The 12,058-nt window shown below is 38.2% G+C and overlaps 1 protein-coding gene across 1 annotated transcript in view; it reads right to left on the reverse strand.

Annotated features, from left to right (window-relative positions):
* Positions 1–5,684: 5,684 nt before the first annotated feature.
* Positions 5,685–12,058, reverse strand: part of LOC139723808 (uncharacterized) — an 8,786-nt gene continuing 2,412 nt past the window's right edge. Inside the window, exons 2-3 of the mRNA XM_071635014.1 lie at positions 8,815–9,103; positions 5,685–6,646 (exon numbers count right to left, since the gene is read on the reverse strand). Of these exons, the coding sequence (XP_071491115.1) occupies positions 5,685–6,646; positions 8,815–9,103 (1,251 nt within the window). The remainder of the gene's footprint in view (positions 6,647–8,814; positions 9,104–12,058) is intronic.

Genomic DNA, 12,058 nt, shown 5'->3' on the forward strand with positions numbered 1-12,058 from the left:
TGGGATGCCCTTAATCTCATCATTAGAATGCCACGCATGTCATCGTAAGGATGTCGTTCATCCCATCGTTACGATGTCGTTCATCCCGTTGCTAGGATGTCCTTCATCTCACTGTTGGGATTACGTCTCTTTGTTATCATGTCATGCATGTCGTCTCTTTGTTATCAAGGGATGATGTTCATCTCATTGTTAGGAAGTTCATCTCGGTCGTTCATCTCATTGTTAGGATTACGTTAAGCTCATCCTTGGGATGTCATTCATCTCATTGTTAGGATGTTGTTGATCTCGTCGCTAAGATGTCGTTCATCTCATCGTCAGGATGCCGTCATCCAATCTGAAGGATATCGTTCATCACAACGTTAGGATTCCATTCATCTAATCGCCAGGATGTTGATCATCTCGTCGCTCGTTACGATTCTGTTCACGTCATCGTTGAAATATTATTTTGGTGTGCGTAAATTGCTCCATATTTTAAGCACCGGCATCAATTATAAAAACCGAAAGAATTAATACAAACCTCCGGACAGTGTATTTACCAATGTGCCGATAGGACTATTTCAGTATTAACAATTGAATTTTTAACTTCTCTACCAATATAAAAGAGCCCATTACTTTCCTCTCAGAAAGCAGGGGTACTTACATTGCTTTAAAGGGATAGTGTGCAGATTCCTTGAGATAGGTCTCGAATAAGGTTTCCAATTTTCAGCTAGCGGAAATTTATTTCATAGATACGCCAATCACCGAGGCGAGGTGTGACTATTAAACAGATATCAGCCGGGCATTTCATTCCTACTACATTCAGCGATTCATGGTCTCAGTTTGGCATGAACATATCTGTTTGCTACCTAATGCTGTCTATCGTTCTGCCTACTGTGAACGTGAAGGTATGTTTAGTCTTATTCTTTAATGCCTATTATTCTGATAAAACATAATTAGATTATAGACTAACAACAATCAAATTACGTACTCCATTGGGATGATTTGTTTTCTTCCATGGGTTGACTACGCTGCGTCCTATTCTAGCACATACCTGTGATCAAGAAAATACATAATGTAAAGATGGCTGCTACAACTTTAGAAATGATAGGTAGATGAATACAAAGGGAAGTTTTCACATGAATGAACGCTCCCTCCCCCCCCCCCCAAAAAAAAAGTTAAATCAAGTATGTACGCACAGTTTATGTCCCATCCCCCCCCAAAAAAAAAAATAAATAAATAAATAATGAAGACACCAGGAAATGGTTTCACCAAGTTGCCTAAAGACCCCCCTCCTTTTTTTTTTTTTTTTTTTTTTGCTTGTTTGCTGATTAATCCCGATAGTGGAGCCAGAAATATAAACGCACCCACCCCTTGAAAATATGAATTAAATTTGCAAAAACAATATATATTTATACACACACATATATATATATATATATATATATATATATATATACACACATCTGTGACCTATACAATATCTTTGTAGACCCCAAGATGAAAAAAAAGGCTGAAAATGGAGAATCTATGTCAAATCTGAATTCAAATGACATCAGACAGGAAGCAATATTGACTAAAATTGCAGAAATGTAAAATGTTATTTCAACTTAGGAAAATGAAAATGATTATTGGTTCTTGAATTTGTATCATGACTTCTTACATTCGGAAATGAAAACAATGAAATAAAGAAATTATGTCCACTGTATCACCTTTGCGGCTTATTCCTTATGTCATTTTAAGTATGAGTTGACAGAAAATTGAAATTTTCCCCCCTTTGATAGGATATAATATGTTTATGTGTGTGTGTGAGTGTGTGTGTGAACCTGCATCACAATACCAACAAAAAGTCGCCATCAGAGATGGATTTTTAGTTATGGGCAGATTCTGAAAGAGCAGACTCTAAGCTTTAAAATGATGTATAACTCAATTAGAATGGACTCTTCTAGCCTATCTATCTTTACATCAGTAAAGGGATTATCATATTAGGCTGAAATTGACCAGCTCTATCAATGCATTTTATTCGGTTCCATGACATTTGCTCCTGCGACAACAGCTCCCAAGAAAAATTGTTCTAAAAAAACTGCTTTAACATTCTAAATCCTATCATTTTTTTTTCACACATGCATGTTCACATGCATGTGTGAACATATCCTTTTGTTATCCCCTAAATTATAACGATGAAAAAGAACTGTTCTTTAAGAAAATATGAAAAACTTAAAAGTGACCCGTTTCATCTATTCTGCGTCCTTAAAATCAGAACCTGCGACTTTTTCTTGGTTGTGTGATGTACGGTCACGTGACATCATACGTGCTCATCAAAGTAGAAATTTCGTGCATGCGTCAAAGGCGATTCTTAGTGCAAAATATGTGAAAGAGTAGATATCTTAAAGCCATCACAGCTCATAAGGATGGACGATGATCTCCATCTTTGTTGCATATTTTGAAAGATGGCAAAATTATCTACAGTAATCAAATTTCTGCATGAAATGGAAAATATAGAATGTCATAAGGACGTCATTATCAGATTTGAAATCTTTTCGCCTATATCCCCCTTGACAACTTTTGTTCCGAAATTTTAGTATGTTGTAGCTTATCATTATTGTCTATCATATTTATGCTTAAAGTTTTTCAATGCGATGACGTTATCATTGCAAAATATCGATTGAGGTTACCCTTGTAAGATTTCACCATTTTACGTGTTATCTCTATGGCTATCCATTTTCTTTTTCGAGAACCACCAATTGACATGATTTTGTACATTCGGGGCAATAACTCAATTATCCTTCAGTGAAATATCTCCCAGATTGACTTATGTTGTCGCTGACAGGTTGGATTATTGGACCACGATTCATGTTTGAAAATTCAGTTCATCAGATGTCAAATCTATTCAAGTGTACTCTCTTGTCCTTTAAGATTCAAGATTCGAGATTCAAGATTAAATATAGTTTCCTTTTCATAAGATAAACAGAGAAAGTAGATAAAATGTATAAGCAGAACATGTACGTAATATTGTATACATGTAATAATTCCAGAATCGTAAATTGACAAAGTACATGTGAAAGTGAGAAACAATGAAGAAAACACAATTGTTTTTTTTAATTATATACATGCTTCACCTTGTACACAACATACATACATACATGTACATATGTATACTTATACATACACACATATTTATTCATATCTTCACCAATTTGTACCTAGATTTCAGTATGTTGTAGGACGTTTTAGCTTATGCCCCATAATCTCAACATGTCATTATTTTTTTCTGCAATTTCTATGGCTCGATCGTAACCATGGTAACGTCATTATGATGTGATTTATCAAAATCACATTATTGCCTCTATTGGTAACTCCGCTTCTGTTTTTTTTTTTGGGGGGGGGGTCATCGAAAATTGGGAGATGCCCATTTCATGTAGGCCTGCAATATCTGGCATGGATTGAGGCAATGGACAAAAATAAATAACTGAAGAAATTCTGTGCATGGAGTGTAAAGCAAAGTTCGGGCAAAAGAAAATACTAACAGTAAGAACAACTAAAGAAAGTGAACAGAAGAATCGTCTGCTAATATGTTCAATCTATATGTACAAATTAAGTGCATTATGTTGTACTGCATGAGTTCCAAAAAGATGTTTCTAGAATATTCCATAATGATTATATTCATCAAGTCCATCTATGTGTTTTGTAGCCACATTAAACTTCGATTAAAGAAATTATTTTCTGATGATGTTTGGCTTATATGAGATTGCGCGGGAATTTCACCGTGTGTGGGAGAGAGTTCAGCGTATGGACAGAAGCAAAAAGACAATATAATTTACACATACACACACACACACACACACACACATATATATATATATATATATATATATATATATATATATATATATATATACATATATGTATAACTTTACTTTTTCCTCTGGTGTCCAGAATCTGAAAGTTTGATGATCCGAAGGGGAAATGTAATGGCCCGAAAAGATAGGAAATTCAGAATTGATTTTGAATTTTAGCTGCCTGATCGGGCCACCGGGTCATGGCTAATGTCGGACCCGGATATATATGATAATAATAACAATTATATACGTATATACATAAACATACATATATATCTATATAAAACAATTATATACGTATAAACATAAACATATATATATATATATATGTATATATATATATATATATATATATATATATATATGAGAGAGAGGGGGTTCATATGTATACTCCACATTACGCGCGAATGAAAACATACCAACAAGAAATTATAAACAAGGTTGCTTGGAGAATTGCAAACCGGATTTCGCAATATATGCATGCAGCACTGAATGGAAGGAAGCATGCTTTGACAAAGTATAAGGGGATAAAGAGGATAATGAATCACAGAAAACAAGGCAAATAAAACATTAAACGTTATTTACCAATAGTATGCTATCCATATGTGTCAATTTCACAAGTCAAAGTTAAAAATGTACATTGTATATCAATTTTCAATTCAATTCAAAATGATTTATTTCCATATAAAGTAATACAAAGTAATATACAAAACGCTTACATGATAACATTATTTTCAAGGAACTGTGAATTACGTAAGTTTCAACAAAACATGAATACAGTATTATAATGATATCTACTTTGGTTTAAATAAATAAACAAGTAAGCAATACAATCTTAATTTGTAACCCTACATGGAAAAGAGGGATTCACAAGAAAAACACAGCTTGTAAAATTTGTGAATTACTCCAGATATTACCATATCGGTATATGGTTCGGGATGAATTTTATTTTTGAAGATTGTTTCTTAAGCATTTGATGTCGTATCTTGACTATTAATTTTGTAAGATATATGACTGGACGTGTAATTGCGCGGTAATTATAACGTATGAGAGCAAATCATTTTCAATAACGAGTTATTTAAAAACCTAGCTCTTGGATATTTAAAAATATACATACTTATTACCTTTCATCCCCATGGTTAAACGGTGATTGCAAAACACCTTTTACAAAATGAATCACATCTTCAATGACAACTCTTGTTTAAAATGGTCAATGTTAGCTTTATTGTATTAATCTTTGAAAAGATTAAGTGCTAACCATAAAAGAATGGCATTCAGAGAACAGACTGTACAACTTCTCGTCCCTCAACACGGTAACACGGCAGATGGTATGGTGAAATGTGCAGATCTCCGCAAAACCTTCGACTTTGTTCTCCATGACACAACGATTGTAAACCAATTTAGTGGTAATGCCGAGAAATCCAATATCAGATTAGAATGCTTTTATTTGGAGAGCTTTTTTAGAGAGGCGCCCATCTAACTTCTCTTCACCTCACTCCTAACACAACACGGTATGTTGAAATGTGCAGATCTCCATAAGACCTTCCGTCTTGTTCCTCATGACACATCGATTGTAAACCAATTTTTATGATGATACTGAGAAATGCGATAACGGATTAGAATTTTCTTAATGAGAAGTTTTGACACGTTTTGTCTATGTCTCCTGTGCACCGTTTCTAGCCAACATCTTTTTTTTTTTTTGGGGGGGGGGGGAGGAGTGGGCTGAATTCCCCGTCAGGAGGCTGTAGAAGAGAAAGTCACAGACCGTCTAGCATATTGAGACATTGATGAACAGATGAAACGAAGGAATTGTTAAGAGATGGACGGTCATAGTATGTTTTTAATGTGTCCATGGCTTGTCGTCGTGCGTCAAAAATTCAGAAGCCAGAGCCCGATCTCCTGTAGCCGTTGCTTCTTGGCGTCGTGGCGACCGGCATGGTTGCAGTGAGCTACGTATATGCTCTGCCAGTGTTCTTCCAGCCACTCGGGGTTGAACAGGTGCTTGCCCGTAGGAAACTGGTCGAAGTCAAGGCGCTTGAATGGGATGTCTTCAAAGCGGGGTAGGATGTGCGCAAGCGCGACCTGGTCGGACTCCATCCGCCGCCCGCGGTGGTTCTCCAGACGCCACACCCATTCCTTCACCATGGCGACCACGCGGGGGGTAGAGCGCATGTACATGAAGCAGGGGCAAGGGATGTGGTTCTCGAAGCCCTGCGCGAACCAGAGGTCGTAGATGCCGTACTCGCTCATGATGAACACCACGGGGTCCTTCACCCAAATGGTGTCGGCGTCCACCAGGAGCACGTCCTGACCTTGCTCCAGTAGCGTCCTGATGTACACCGTACGACGTCGTATGAGCTCCTGGTACATCATGACCGGGCCGAAGCGGCGCGTGAAGTTGAAGGCGTACTGCTTCTGGTAGAGAACCCGAAACTCCTTGTTCGCCCTGATCGAGAAGTATTTGTATGTGTCGGAATCTTCGGCGACCAGCGTGATGTTGTAGCGAAGTCCGAGTCGTCGAAGACTCTCAAGCCAATTCTCAGCTATGTCCACGAATTCGGCGTTGACTGACGTCAAAATAACAAAATTTTTACTCCTCGGACCCCGGAGTGCGGAGTCTCTGTTTGAATCCCTGAATTGCATCTGATTGCCAAGATTATCCTGAACCGTTTTCTCAAACACTTTAATCTTTTCATCCTTCTCCTCCGAGAGACGGGGTTCTGTACTATTCTCCGCTGCACCCGTTCCTTTGTCTGTTTTTGATGTCGCGACGCCACTCAACTCCCGAGATCCTTGCTCATCGACTGCCGACCTCACGTGATTCATCTGCCCTGTTGAATAAAAAAAAAATAGTGAAAATGAAGTAGAGTCAGGTAAGATTCACTTGTTACACATTGCTCTGGCGCATATGCCAAATGATCGTATCTGACGTCAGTCACAATTCTATCAATTTTTGTCAGTGGTTAGTCTGCTCGAAAAGCGCGAACATTATAAACATACAATAAGGGAGTTCACGGTTGTGATTTGCGCATGTGCAGAACAAAGGTCAAATGAGAATGTCTGTGTATTTGCCACTGACTTTAAAACGTAAAGAAATCTCGAGCAACTATGAGAATCTGAATTATGTCAGTACAATGTATGTGTTTCAGACTAAATTAGAACGTACAGGTGTAAGTCATTCATCAACACTTTAGCATAATCTCTCCATGCACTTTCTCAACATTGATTTGATATAAGATGACATGCTTCAAGAAGGAATTCTTCATCACAACACATGTCCATGTTATTTCAAAGTCTGTGGTGTAGGGGTCAAATGAGACATGCACTAACCATGAACTCCCTTATTATGTTAGAGATCTTTGCAGTAGCATGTGTTGGATGCTAAAGTGAATGACAAGTAATCCAATACGTCAATGAGCAAATAAATCAAAGAAATGGCAAGCATAAAATCGCAAATTTAGACTACTATGCATATTTGACTTCTATTGCATGAAATGCCTCAGCATTGACGCCTATCTGGAAAACAAATGAATCATCAGCAATTACGCTGAAAAAAAGCGTGAAATATGTGTCAGAATGCATACACAAAAATTCTTACATACATTATTCCTATTGGCTACATTCTTGAACCCATTTTATAATGTATATTAACAGTTTCAAATAAACATAGACACTACATAATCTTCAACGATGCGCCTGTACTCATTACACATACTGTTTCCAAAATATAACGTAGCGGGATGTGAAAGAGATAAATCAAATCACGAATTGTCTTTCCTCTGACTTACAGCTTGAAGAATCAGCCAAGGGGGGGGGGGGTTCTAACACTAAAACAATAGAATCCCCGATGTTTGTAAAAATGTATCGCATGGAGGCACTGTTTGGAGAGTTTGATACCTATTATCCATGCAAGTTTATCTTGAGTCTTTTTCTACTTTACATTGTACTTGTGTTTAACAAAAAAAAACAAGGAATCTAACATTCAGATCTCTTATTGTTTTTGTTTGTATTGTTTTTTCTCATGTTTGTTCAAATCTGAATTCCCCCATGGCATTTGTATTTCAATAGAAAAATAATACGTTACATTATGATTACGTCGAAGAATATTTCTGGTTTACAGGTTTTAATGTCACACATATCGTCACAAAAGTTCGAAACTTTGATAAAGATCCTAATGCTTTCAATTCCACACAAAACGCAAAGTCAACATAAGATTTACAGAAAGGAGAGAAGAGCGAAACTATTTTCAAAGAAATAGAGAATCACTGCATTTTTTGATGGGTTCAACATTGTTCAAAGCGACGGCAAAACCACCACAGTCGAGTCTTTATCCTACATGCATAATTCCTAGCTTCAGTTGCCCGGATCGCCGTTAGATAATGTGTGTTTACCGAGGGCGGGAGAGCTCATTGTCATCTGTTCCACCTGTTTGCACAGGAAAGCTAACTTGTAAGCATGTGTCCCCTAAACGCATTACCGTACACGAGTTTCTCACGAGCGTATTAGTGAAGGTTTCTTCCTCAAATTAACCAAACTCACACAAAAGAGATCAAGCCCATACCAAGCATGCTTATCTAAACTGTGCTGTCGTATTGATATGATACATACAATTATTAAGGTCTGCTCTTTCTACCTAACCTATATTCCATTATATCAAGCTGCCGTTAGAGATCAGTTTCAAATTAAGAAAATAGAATTGAAAAGCAATATTCAATCTTAGTTTTTCTTATACGCACTATGGACACGTGTATTATTATCTGCATAAGATACGGGGTGCCTAGCCGGAAAAGCCTTATTTTCATTATAATATTTACATTATGTTTGTTTGTTTATGTGTGCGTGTGTGTGTGTGTATGTGTGTGTTTTGTGTGTGAAGCGGTTTCTGATTCACTAGAGTACTAATATATAGAGAATGCTGAATTCAAACTAAAACTAAGTTTTTATCACACGCGATGACATAAAACTATGCCGTGGTCGACCATGAATTCAATCAACTTACCCATGTAGACTCCCACGCTGTTCATGTACATGATCGTTCCGATCACCGTCACGGATACGACGAGCTGGACTGCCATGAGGAGGCAGATCAGGGAAGACACAGTCAATTCTATCTTCGCCATCGTGGTCGACGCTCTCCGAGATTTATGCACCACGTGAATGGCGCGCTCGAGATCGTGAGCACTAGTACGTTCCTCGTTGCCTTCTGGAATGATACAAACATGCCGGGTCGATGCCCGCTGACTGTTCCTTGACACCTTGCGCGGACCACACGGCGTCAGTCTGTATCGCTAACAGTGTCAGGTGGAGCAAGGGGTGTGGGAATTTAGCGGGTCTCGAGTTCAACGATGATCTCGAGTTCAACAAGTGGATGAAAGAAGACTGCCACTGCATGAATGGCGCGCTCCGATTCGGGAGTACCTAATTCCTTTTCGTCCTCTGGAACGGTAGGCGGGGTTGTCGCCGGCTGCCTACTACTATTAACATGCTTGCTGCCTTCTGCGAACCACATGGACAGGTTGAACACCTCCCTGGGTGGAGTAATTAGGGGCTGAGGAGCTTAGCGGAGCCCCGATGCTCTCGATCAAAAGAAGTGGATTTCAAGATGCTCAGTTGATGTTTACCCACCTCCCTGACGTGTACACAGGGGATACGGGGATCTTTCCAGTCACAGTGAATGAATATTGAGCTCCCTTTACATTAGAAAAGTCCTCGTATAGTCCTATATGCCGGAATGGAGTAATAGCATAGAATTATGACCGTTGACTCTGCTAACGTAGTTTTAAGTTATTTTCTTGTGTTAGCAGTTATTAGCTTGCTTGTTTTACTCTTCTTGGTCAAATAAAGGGGAAGGGAAATATGTTACCATCAGCATGACAAATTGAAGTGTAAATAACCTATCTGTATATTCAAATTAATGATATTCTTGCGTCGAGTTGTTTTATTGCACCTGATTAATATACTGCCTTTCATCGACGTCATTACTACAAACCTGCGTTTACAAGCTTTGCTTTTGCGGTTCCATCATATTTCACATGTTATAGAGTATTGTCTTATGTACATAGGCTGACATACTTTCATGACCCGCTTTATATCATATTTTGTATCTTGCTTGTTTGTATCCTTTTTTGTTTGACTTAGAATATGTATAGATGTCAAGTGAAATATGAAAGTTAACGTGCTGGAACTGTTCATTGTGTCTCAAGTGTAAGACCAATGTAGTCAAAGTTATTCAATTCAATCCAATTCAATTCAATACTACTAATACATCGATTAATTCAGTGCTTATCGATGTACAGGGCAATATTTCAACCCTAAAAGGACCGGGGGTGAATCAACCCCTTCCCCCTCGACATTTTTCGCGACTATTCCACCGAAATGTTTTGACCGCGCCGTTCGCTGACTTTTTACTTTCAAGCCTCGCACATCTTCTGACACCACTTTCGTGAAAATCGCGCAAACCAATACACTGCATGACCCTTTATACATGACTGTCAGACTTCAAATTTTGACTACCTTTTCACTGTTGTGGTTATAAGATTATTATACTAACATACTTTTAGCTGCTCCGGAATTTCCTTTCAACCCGTTGAGGACGAGTCCCGAGTATACTCAGGCAGGTGTGTATGGGAAATGCATGTTGTAGCAAAATCAGTCCGTCCTCAACGAGTTAACTTGAGCATGGGATCCATCATAGGGATAAGAAACAGTCATGTTTGATTAGAAGCAAGGAGGTTGAAGAGAATGGAGTCACGGCTGTCGTATTTCCTTTGAAGTCACGTTCGATGCCGCCACTCGAAAGTATTTGAAGCATGTGGCAAACTGGATCTGCCGCGCAGATAGGAAGATAATTTACTCATGTCTCATTGCATAATCATCAGCCACTTTCTAACGAAAATATGTCTTTGTGATGGTAATTACTTTTCGCCATCCCTACTTATAAAAGATAGGTGGTATATAATGGTAAGGACACGGGGATGCGCGAATAAAAATTGCGCAAAAAATGATGAAATGAGAATGAAAATTACTCGACTGGCCGTGCCCGGCCACTAATCTGATATATCTATTAATATAGAATTATACTCGAAGATTATTCCATATCAGTTTTATTTGGAGGAATTAAGTGGAAAGGTGATAAAACCGGCTTTCCGGGAGGGTACAGTTTTAAACACTTTCACATGATACAGCTCTGATTTTCACTTTTGCGCATATTTCTTGAAGGGATTGACCTTTGTTTAATGAGCTTTATCATTAAGTGAGATTTCGTCTCATTTAATAGATAAACAAGCAAAATATAGCCAACATTAAGTTAACGTTCAAAATGAATCGTCGGATTGCTCAGCAAGACCCCGTCACCAAAGGCACAGATGCACCTGTGGAATTCTTTTGTACATCAATAGAAAAGTAACAACTGTTTGAATGATTACAGCCAGTTGGAAGCAAACCATCGTCAAAGACAACGTTGATTAATTAAATATCAGCCATAGATGTTTCTTTTTTTCCGCAAGAAGGGAAATGTTTGCAAAAACGATTTACAATAGGATCGCATTCGGTAGCCGTCTACGAATCATGATTGCTCTGCTAGACTTTTTTTTTTAGTTTAGTTTAGTTTAGTTTAGCTTTCTTTGTGATGATGGAAATAATTAAACTACTAAAATAAACTACTAAGACTTTAACCGCACTATATTTCGAGGCGATTAGGCCGTATGCAAACACCACCAGAGTAGACAGTGCACTGTTGTACAAGAATGGGCGTTTTTATAAACTACACAGTTTCTACGGGGAGGCTTTGTAACTTGCAGAATTTCTTTACCATCTTCTCTGTTGATCATAGCAAGTCTCTTCTGTTTTCTTTTGTGATAGTGGGGGGTGGGGGGAATGATTGTGGCTTCGGGTTTTATTCTGATTTGATTTGTTTTGTTGTTGTTGTTTTTTTCCTCCTTCCGCCCAGTGAAAGTGAACAAGTGAGGGCGGCAGACAAGAAAGGCTTGCTTCCTTTTGTCATCTTCACAGTGGACGTGGTGTAGAATGCTTTAGTCAGCCCGGCCTTTACAAGGCGGTTTCCATTTGGTTCGAAATTTCTCCACCGAGTCCAGATTCCTTCCTTGGAATTTCCACACACACAAAAAAATAATAATAATAATTCGACTGTAAAACCGAATGGCGGAAGTGAAATGATAAATGTTTTGAGACGTTTCTTTGAAAATAACCAGCTCACTGAATATTCTCCACACAGTCCCGAAGAG

This window comes from Diadema antillarum, unplaced genomic scaffold, assembly GCF_040938485.1.
Source record: "Diadema antillarum isolate AM-2024a unplaced genomic scaffold, OU_Dant_1.0 scf00000201, whole genome shotgun sequence".
In the NCBI taxonomy this organism is placed as follows: Eukaryota; Metazoa; Echinodermata; class Echinoidea; order Diadematoida; family Diadematidae; genus Diadema; species Diadema antillarum.